At 40.8% G+C, this 10,270-nt stretch overlaps 1 protein-coding gene across 2 annotated transcripts in view; it reads right to left on the bottom strand.

The window, feature by feature from the left end:
- Positions 1–9,765, bottom strand: part of ME1 (malic enzyme 1) — a 321,897-nt gene extending 312,132 nt beyond the window's left edge. For both annotated transcript variants that reach the window (XM_019520424.1, XM_019520423.1), the window contains exon 1: positions 9,622–9,765. In XM_019520424.1, the coding sequence (XP_019375969.1) occupies positions 9,622–9,752 (131 nt within the window). In that variant the 5' untranslated portion in view covers positions 9,753–9,765. The remainder of the gene's footprint in view (positions 1–9,621) is intronic.
- Between the last annotated feature and the right edge of the window lie 505 nt (positions 9,766–10,270).

Raw genomic sequence — 10,270 nt, 5'->3', positions numbered from 1 at the left:
TAAGTCAAAATGTTGTAACTCGGAACCAATTTTCTCATAAGAAACAATGTTATAAATGGGGGATTGGTTCCTGAACCAAGGCCTGATGCCCTATTTTCACCAAAAATACCCCAGAATTTGGTACTCAATCAATTATAGATGGAGTAATATAGCTACATTAATGTATTTATATTGTAAATAGCAATCATCTTGATTTGGAAGGACTTTTTTTGAGGTGAGTTTGCTGGACCTTAAGAAAGGCTCTTGGTTGGACTTTTTGAAGGGTTCTTGGCTGGAGTCTTCTCAGGAGTCTTGGCTGAAGGTTCTTCTGGAGTCTTGGCTGCTTTCTTAAAACAAGTGTCCAAGGCAATATGGACAGATGTGCTCCAGGGAGATAAGCGACGCAGTGAACTTGTTCGCTGGCATGGTGTCACATAGGATCAAGCGTTGTTAAGTTGAAACTGATGTCAAAGTTGAAACAGCGTTTCAATTTATAATCGTTGCAAGTGCGAAACATTGCAACTCGAAACACCTTAAGTCGAGGACTGCCTGTACTCATTTACTTCAGGTACAGCAAAATTAGTTTTTCTTTTCTTAAATACCACAAATAAGTTGTGTTTACATTAAAAATCCCACCACAAAACATGAGAATATCTTCTTCACAATATAGCTGTACTTAAGTCTAAAATGCTTATTGCTCTGTTGTGCAAACTCTTTACAGCAGACATATATAAAAAAGAGAGCATATAAATGCATCTCTTAAATTCTCCTTCCAAAAATGTTGTAAAACCATTTAAATGTGTATTTATAAATGTTCTCCTTTGGAGATTTTATTTATTTTAATGCCTTACCAACATGCATTGTCAAAAAACTGCCTTCAACTACACAGCAACAAAGATTCTTCCCAATCCGATTTGTTTCACTGAAATGGAAGCCTTTTTTTCCCCCCAATTTACCTCTGTAAATTAAACAAATCTACTTGGGACCATTTCAATGCAATTTAAATGTCAACAATTCTTTCACATTACCTTCCCCATGCCTTTGGGAGCAATAATTTATTTTAGAGAAAAAAAATATATTAATGAATGTGGAAAATCACTTTAATAACATACCAGTTAAAAGACAGCATAGCAGGCCCTTGCCCCAAGAGTGGCTCTGATGCCCCCTGGTAGCCAAGCTACTCCTACCTCCCCTCAGCTCCTTGGGATACCTTCCCTTGTTGGTCTTTCCCACAAGGCACCTCAATGGATATTTTAGTCAGGAGATCTGGGATCAACATAGTGGCCTTTAGGGCAGCCATCGTGGTGGTTGATGTTGGGTGGGTGGGTCTTCTTATGTCTTGGACTGTGTGACAGGGCAGGACTTCCACTTCCAAGACTACAAATTCCCCTCTCAAAAGGGGTACATCTAGGGCAAGGGGAAGGGGTTAAGGGTGGGAACTTCTGATCCCAAAATGACAGCCAGGGAGTGGGGCTTAATAGTTTGACAAAAGGTATACCCTTGTGGCCCTTGACAGCTGAGCAAAAAACTCATTAAGTAGCCCTAGACCCAAAATACCTGCCCACCCCTGATCTAGTCCAACCCCCTGCTCAAAGCAAAACTATACCAAACTATGTCATCCCAGCCAAGGCTTCATCTAGACAGGTCTCAGAAACCTCCAAAGATGGAGATTCCACCACCTCTCTGGATAACCTGTTCCAGTGCTTTACTACCCTCCTGGTGAGAAAAGTATTTCTCATTTTTTGAAAAAAAAAAATTTTTTTCAAAAGCATTTTCCATATACAGACTAGGAAGCATCCATATATGTCATCCCACCAATCTCTGTCTAAGTAACATGTATCTTTAGACACTCTTGAATTAAAAAAATAAACCTTTACTCAAAAAAAATCATTCATAACTGAAATTATCACCATCCTAGCATTTACTCTCAAGCCATCTCATTCATAATTAATTATGATCAATACCTTAGTTTATAAAAAATGCATCTTTGAAGATATGCAATTCATTTCCACAATTCTTGAACAGTGACACATGGAGAATTTATTACGCATGAACTGTGTTGGTTTATGCTAGAGTACTGAGGCATGCATGGAATCCAGGTGAATGAAATAGTATCTAGGTTTCCAAACACTAACCCTTTTTATTATTATTATGTTTTTATTTGAAATCAACTGGTGCTGTTTAAAACCTCCAAATGATCTTTTCATGCTGCTATCCTACTATTTAGGCCAATCCTGTTTTCTTGTGAGATTTTCCAGAGAAAGAATTTTTAAAAAACAGTTCCTGAAAGACTCCAATTTGGAATTCAAACTGAATTTGTAATCTTTATTTAATCACAAAAAGTTGTTAAGTTCATTTTTCGGTTTTCATTAAATACTGTTGGTACTAGATTAAGATGTTTTTAATGTAGCCATTTTTATATGCAAGCTATATACTAAAATGCTTTCAAAAGGTGACTATAGTGTAATTATATCTTTAGTCAAATGTGACAGATATTATATACTCAATAACAGCTCACCTACAGCCTTGCATATAAACATTTGCGCCTGAATAAAAAAAAAAGATGTATGTTTATAAAAACATATACGTATAAACCCATTATAAGCATACCCTATGTTTTTAATTTCATGTTAACACACATCCACTGTGTATTGTACTACTAAGTTTGTTTTTTTCTCTAGAAATATCAAAACTTCATTAATATGAAATAGCTTATTTTTGACAGGTAAAAACAACTAGGTAATTCAGGCCTGAAAAGACATTTGGAAGAAGCAGCACCATTTCCTTCAAATGCATTTGAAATACAATACACTACACTGTTTGTAACATATGAAGAATGGTTTGCCAACATCCAACTGATCTACAAAGCACAGCCACACAATACATTTCAGGATTATGCCTTCTGTGGCAGGTACATATAAAGTGGTATTACATAAAATGTTATCACAATTTAAATCACATTTAAGTTAAAATATGGTCAAAATTATATTTTATAAAGTGCTATCCTGAATAAAATGTGCTTGACTGCAATAAAATACCAGCCAAAAGAAGCATATTTTTATCCACAAATAAGAGTGGATTTAATTATTTACTAGATAATTAGTGCAAAAAATTCAGTAAAAACAATGGTTGGCATAATGTTGCAAATCCAGTAGCTAGATTATATCTTCAAACTGTGTGGAGAGAAATCCTAGCTCTGTTGAAATCTATAACAAACTCCCATTAACTCCAATAGAGACATGATGCCACTATGGACTAGTACAGTAGGTCTACTCCACTAAATATCCTGATTTTTTGCTGGAGCTGATGTTGTCATAGAAAGAGCAAAAATATAGAATATCAAAAGCTATCTACCCCAAGAGATATTAGAGGTAACAAAACATGTTCCAGTCCTTCAAACTTCAAGAAAATGAGGGACTTGTCTTTGTGGAAATGGGTGGCATAAGATATAGGTATATGCATGAAGACACCATTCCTAATGCACTCAACAGCGCCCAAGTGTACCTGCCCTTTCAGAGAAAGTTCTGTCCTCAGTTCTGACTGAACTACAGTTAATGTTTTTCTTAAGTGCTTGTTTCATTTTTAGAACACTTCTTTATCCTGCATACAGGACTCCCAAGAAATCAAGCACTAAATTTGTTTGCAACTAGGAATTTGATCTACACGCTTAACGGACATAATACATAATGTGGCACAGTGCAGCTGAAGCTCAGTGGCTATATTCATACCAATCATTGTCACTATAAGGCATGACCTCTCTTTTTGTAACACTGCTATACATTCCTTAGATTAGAACACAGCAATATAGGCTGAGTCATCTTTTACATTCACATAAATAACCTTAAAAATAATCCACTCCCCTACACCAGGGACATATTACTGACATTAAATATATGTTATTATTTCCACAGTATTTTTATGTCCTGTGTTGTATACACGTTTAGAAAAGAATATAGTTTTTATAATAATACTCAAGGTAAGAAATAACGAAAAATCTGCACAAAGTGGGCTTATTTTCCTGGGAGGCTTTTTCCCCTCATATTCCTATATTCTTGTAAGTAAAAGCAACATGACCCTTCAGAGGAATAAAACCTAGAAAAGATGCAACCAAAGCAAGCAGAAGGGCAAATACATTAACAATCTTCTTCTCATTTCACTTATCAACATGAAACAAATTAAAAATAGTATGAATATATTCAAGTTAGATATTATATGCCAGCCTATCCAAAAAAATCCAGTACTTGTTAGTTTGAGATAAAACTGAAACATCAAATCACTAACAAAAATCATAGAAAAAGATTTTCCAAATTAAGAATTTAAAAGAGAATTATATTTCATTAACCTCTTACCTATTCACAAATCTAGTATATGAGAAACGCAAACATACACTTAATACTGGTTCGTTCCTAGTGCATGAACTATTGACATGCCAAACCACAGCACACTGCAAGACAGCAGCAAAAACCAATATTCACCTAATACGGCAATCATACCAGAAAATTGCAACAGGTTGCAGACAGTCGGCAAACGTCTCCGATTTAAGGTGCAACAGGCAAGGGATGCAAAAAGCTCTAAAAAGCAATATAAAAGATTCTGCAAATATGTCAGAAGAGAAAGACCAAAAAAAGTATAGATCCTTTACTGAATGCAGAAGGCTATCTAATTATGTATAATCCAGAGAAATCTTACAAAGTCATCTACCTGATACCGAGTACAGTTGACAGCAAAGATTGGCTCTCTGCTCCTTCTCTAAAGGAATAGAAAAACAAGTTAGGGACTACTTAGAAAACCTAGATGTTTTCTAGTTTGCAGGGCTGGATGGAATTCACCTTAGGTTAGTGACAGAATTAGCTGAGGAAGCTGCAGAGCCATTGGCTTATCTCTGGCAACTTGCAAAGACTGGGTGAGGTCCTGGATTATTAGAAAACAGCAAATATGAAAGAGAAAACTATGCCACAGTTTCAATTTCTTCCCTTTAAGGAGGATCCAAGAAATTATAGATCAGTCAGCCTGACCATCATACCTGGAAAAATCATGGAGCAGGTCGTCAAGGAATCTACTGCGAAACAGCTAAAGGAGAACGTGATCAGGAAGAGCTAGCATGGATTCACCAAAGAGCAAACCATGCCTGACCAACTTGATTTCCTTCTAAGACAAGGTGACAAACTCTGTATGGAGGGAAACCTTTCCTTTCCTTTTTCATGTCCTTTTGCAAAGGTATTTAGCAGAATTCACAGATTTTTTAGAATCTGACAGGCTGAGCTGTCAGTGCTTTTGCTATGGCCTCAAGCTTGCAACCTCCGGGCTACCAACTGTGTGCCTAAGCGCCTGTGCCACCCCAGTCCCCCTTGACTTCAGCGAGGCTTTTGACATGGTCTCCCACAATACTCTCATTAACAAACTATGGAAATGCACTGGATAAGCAAACTGTATTTGAAGTGAATACATAATTGATTGGATCATGGTGCTCAATGAGGGTAGTGGTCAAGCACTGAAACAGGCTACTTAGAGAAACTGGAATTACCTCTTGGGAAATGTGATAAACAGCCTTCAACCATTCACATATTTGTTATAAAATGGATGGGGAGACTATCCTCTATGGCTGCAGGGGACAAAACAAGGAGCAATGGTCCCAAATTGCAGCAAGAGAAATTTAGGTTAGATACCAGAATAACTTTCCCATGAAATTGGCTAAGCATTGGAACAGGCTACCTAGAAATATTTTCAAAAGCAGGTTAGGACACTTGGCTGGAAGGGATAACTTAGTCAGGGATGATCCTGACTTTAGCAATGGGCCAACTAGAATGTCTTCATATGAGGTCCTTTCCAGCCCTACTTTCCTATGATATTGTGATCTCTACCCAGGTCACCAAATTTGCTAGGTATAAGTCTGCCCTCGATAAAACATTTTACAGGAAGTGTTCTTGGCCAAGGAGCACAACTCACCGAGGATAACTTGGACGTAAGGGACAGAAGCATTTCCAAACTGAAACAATTGTTTTCATTTGAAGTATTTCTGTCTGAGGATATTCATTTGTTCCAATGAAAATTCAATGTTTTCCACAAATGCAAAATTATAATAGTCTCCCTGTCACCACCCAGTTTTCTATCCAAGCAGTTTTGACAAACAATTTACCACATTAAATTTTATAAACTGTCTTTAGGTCCTTTGTTGGACCCCTGCAAACATCTTTCAGGCTCTAAGAGCTGTATGTCCTAAAAGCCAGAGACATTAACCAGGCTAATAACATTAATATCATCTGCTATTACCCATAGACAATGCTGAGATAAAAAAACCTAAAAATATTTGACAACACTATATCTGTCTTTGGAACTAGATCGTGGCTTAGCAATGTACAACACCATCCAGTCCAATTTGGTCCACAGAGGTACAGGGGCTGATCACATGGTCTCAGCTGCCCATTCAAGCCCTGCCACCACTGTAGCCCTGTCACCATGGCTGTTCCACAGCAACAGTGACAGAGTTGTATGCCAGCAGCTTCAAGTGGAAGGGAGTGATCAAGGAGGAGAGGAGAGACTCCCCAAGCAGCCCCCGCTACTACCCCCGGCAGCAAGGGTGACAAGGCTGTCTGCCAGCAGAGAACTTCAAAAGGGCTGCTAGTACAGGAGACCTTTAAAAGGCAGCAGGGGTGACAGGGCTCTTTGCAAAACCCATGGGACAGCAAGGACTCATTGGGAGGAGCGAGAGGGGAGGGGGAGAGGAAGAAGAGGGTCTATAGCCCTCTATCAGACCCTGATAACATGCTTACAGATGTGTTCCAGCAGGCAGCAGTTCTTGTACAGCCAAATTCATTAATGGAGGATTTCAGTGGAAGTTCTGTCCAATGAGAACTAACTACAGAACTGTTTCACAAAGCCTTCTAAAAATAGTTATGATCAAAGAAAGATGCATTCTTTTTAAAATAGTCAGTCACATCACAGAGTCTAGGCAAAGTAGCAGGCCCATACATAGGGGAAAACGCAAAAGCAGCAAGGATTAAACAGATGTAGCCTATGAAGGAGACATCTTTCCTCTTTTGACCCCTCTTCTGCTTGCTATAGAAGTAAAGAAAGTGCTCTCCTTGGATGCTCCCAGTTATTCCAGGTTATTTGTATCACATTCTTTTCTACATCCGGCCACAAGCAATGATATAAAGCAGGTCACTAGGCAGTAGCAAAAGCTCCACTTTTGAAAAGAACCAATCCATACAGCTGCACATAGATCATTCATGCAGGAAAATGGAACTGCTCCCAAAGGGAATGTTTGGGGTTCCTTAGGAAAACTGCACTACAGGTTTCCCTTGATTTATGCAGATCCCATATATGCAAATTTGCTCTTCTGTGATCACCCTTTTTCTATCCAAAATTCCTCATACGCAAGGTAAAAATCACTCATACAACTGGGGCTCCATTTCTCCCCACTCACCCCAGCCCCTGGGCTGCGCCATGCCGGGGTGCAGGCAGGTGGTATCAGCTGCTCCCAGGTCCACTGCAGCAGCTGGGGTGAGTGGGGAGAAGCGGAGCCCCGGGAGGTTCAGAGCATGGTGCAGCCCAGCAGCTACAGGCAGTTGGCGTTAGCTGCTCCTGCAGGGACTGGGGTGAGCAGGGAGAAGCAAAGGTCCTGGGCTGCAGCAGGCAAGGCAGCAGGAACTGTGAGTGGGTGCAGAGCACAGTGGTGCAGCCCTTGCTGGTACATGACCCCTGGGAGGGCTGTGGGCTGGGGGGCTGCCCCTGGGTCATGGGCCCCTAGATATGTGCATGGGACAACAACAGGCTGATGCTGCAGGCTGGGGTCAGCAGTGCCACCAGACCACCGTCGGGCAGTTGGGGGGGGGAGGGGGGCTACAGCAACTCTGGGGGTGGAAGCAGGCCCCCTCCCAACGCCACTGCTTGCCTCGAGCACCAGGAAGAGTCCAATGCTGCCGCTGGCCCCAGCCTTGCTGCAGGAATGAGGTGGTGGCACTGGGAGGGGGGCTAGTGCCACCCCAAAATTCACCACAGCCCCCCTCCAATTTGCCCGCCAAGCACCAGGGAGAGCCCAGTGGTGCTGCCAGGCCCACCTTGAAGTGGCAGCCTGCTGTTGGCCTGCCCCCCCCGAGAAGAGTCTGTTTTCTGGGAGAACATGAAACCTAAAAGGCAGATTCCCTTGATTTTTATGTGGTAGATTTCATATAGTTCTAAATTACAGATACTTTATTTGATTCAGGAGAACAATTAATAATTGTCTAATCTTGCACATTTCAGTGGGATCGTTAGTAAGATAGTTTCTAAGTTTAGTGTAAGCTTAGTCCCCCCCTGATGAGTCTGTAGACGGCCACAAGATCACCTCTCAGCCTTCTCTTGCAGAGGCTGAGATTCAGGAAGAGATTCAGGTCCCTCAATCGGTCCTCATAGGGTTTTTTCTGTAGGCCTTTAACCAGACACACTGCCCTCCTCTGAACCCTTTCCAGGTTATCTAAATCCCTCCTGAAATGCGGCGCCCAAAACGGGACACAGTACTCTAGCTACGGCCTGATCAATGCCGCATAGAGGGGAAGTATCCCCTCCCTAGACCTGTTTGTGATGCACCTACTTATGCAAGAAAGAGTGCGGTTAGTTTTACTTATTACCTCATCACATTGGTGACTCACGTTCATTTTGGAGTTGACTACGACTCTGAGATCCCTTTCCGCAGTTGTGCTGCTTAGAATGGTACCTCCCAGGTTATAGGAGTGTTGATGATTCTTCCTCCCTAGGCGCAACGCATGGCACTTATCTTTGTTAAACTGCATCCTATGCTGTTCCGCCCACTTCCCCAGCCTCTCCAAATCTACCTGGATTCGCTCCCTGCCCTCTAGTTTGTTATCATCTGCAAACCTGGACAGGGTGATTTCTACTTCCTTGTCCAAGTCACTAATGAAGATACTGAACAGTACGGGTCCCAGTACAGAGCCTTAGGGGACTCCAATGCCCACATTTCTCCAGATAGAAACTGACTCATCCACCACCATGCTCTGGGTGCATCCCATAGGCCAATTTTCCACCCACTGGACTGTGTAATAATCTATATTGCAACTGTTTAGTTTATTTATAAGAATTTGGTGTGACACTATGTCAAACGTCTTTTTAAAATCTAAGTAAATAACATCTACCTCTATTCCTTCATCCAAGCAATCAAATCATCCAAATCATCAAGGGGTTAGAAACAGTACCCTCCTCAGGTCACTTCCAGCCCAGCTTTTTTAGGATTGGGAAATTGAAAAGGTTCCCTTCTAATACAATAATTTAAAACAAAACAAATACAAAAACACTTGTGTGTGATATGTTCTATATTTCTCATCACTTGTACTTAATATTAAGGATGTTATTCTTAAAGCAGAACTTTGTTTCAGGGAAGTTTATTTGCTCCTGCTGCTTATTTCCTGTATCAATTTTTTGATACAAGAAATTGATTTAAATTGAGAGAAGCAGTTGGAGCTGAATATTAGTAAACAGATATTACTAGTAAACAGATTAGAATAATTAAATAGTAAAACAGGGAAAAATATGCATCAGCCCATAACCATCTAGGATATTCCTTCCCTCTGAAATACCAAGACAAAGAAATAAAACAACAGAACTATTACTTGGGAAAAAGGATAAGGTTAGTTAGCAGTACTTTACCTGTCTAAGTCAGATGCCTGTCTTTCAAAATTCGTGAGAATCCTTAAAACCTGGACTTCTTGACTAAGAAAGCAAGGTGGCAGTAGTCCATGAATATTCAACTGTTGTCTCTCTTCCAAAGTAAAAGCCATGCCCTGTGTAAAAAGCACATGATGTTACTTGTAAGAGATCTAAGGAATGAAAAGAAATCAAATATCAAAACATTCAAGTAATTGGGGGAAAAATACCCCTCTATCCTAGGAGTTGAGGGCACCATCATTTCTTCTTTAGACAACAATGCATTATGTAATATCAAATCTGAGCCAAAGTTTTAAAAATGTATTTTCATATTTTGAGATTTTTGGAAGTCATTTCCACAATGCAGCAGCTTTCTCTCAGCATGGAATAAATCAGGGGTTGGCAAAATACAGCCTGCAGGCCACATCTGGCTCACCAGGCACTTTCATCTGGTCCAGTTCCCACTAATGAATTGTACTCCACCCATCCCTTCCACCCATGAGGATGGGATGCTGCTGCCACTGTAGCAGTCGCCAGGGGACCTCCTCGGCTCCCCTGGCATCCCGGTCACTCCAGCAGCAGCAGGCAGGGACATTCAGGTCACCTGTGCTCGGCTCCAGCCAGTGACATGCATCATGCCAAGAAGTGCAGC

Source organism: Gavialis gangeticus, unplaced genomic scaffold (genome assembly GCF_001723915.1).
Source record: "Gavialis gangeticus isolate Ggan-Ray unplaced genomic scaffold, GavGan_comp1, whole genome shotgun sequence".
In the NCBI taxonomy this organism is placed as follows: domain Eukaryota; kingdom Metazoa; phylum Chordata; order Crocodylia; family Gavialidae; genus Gavialis; species Gavialis gangeticus.
This window is presented reverse-complemented; position numbering and strand designations above follow the sequence as displayed.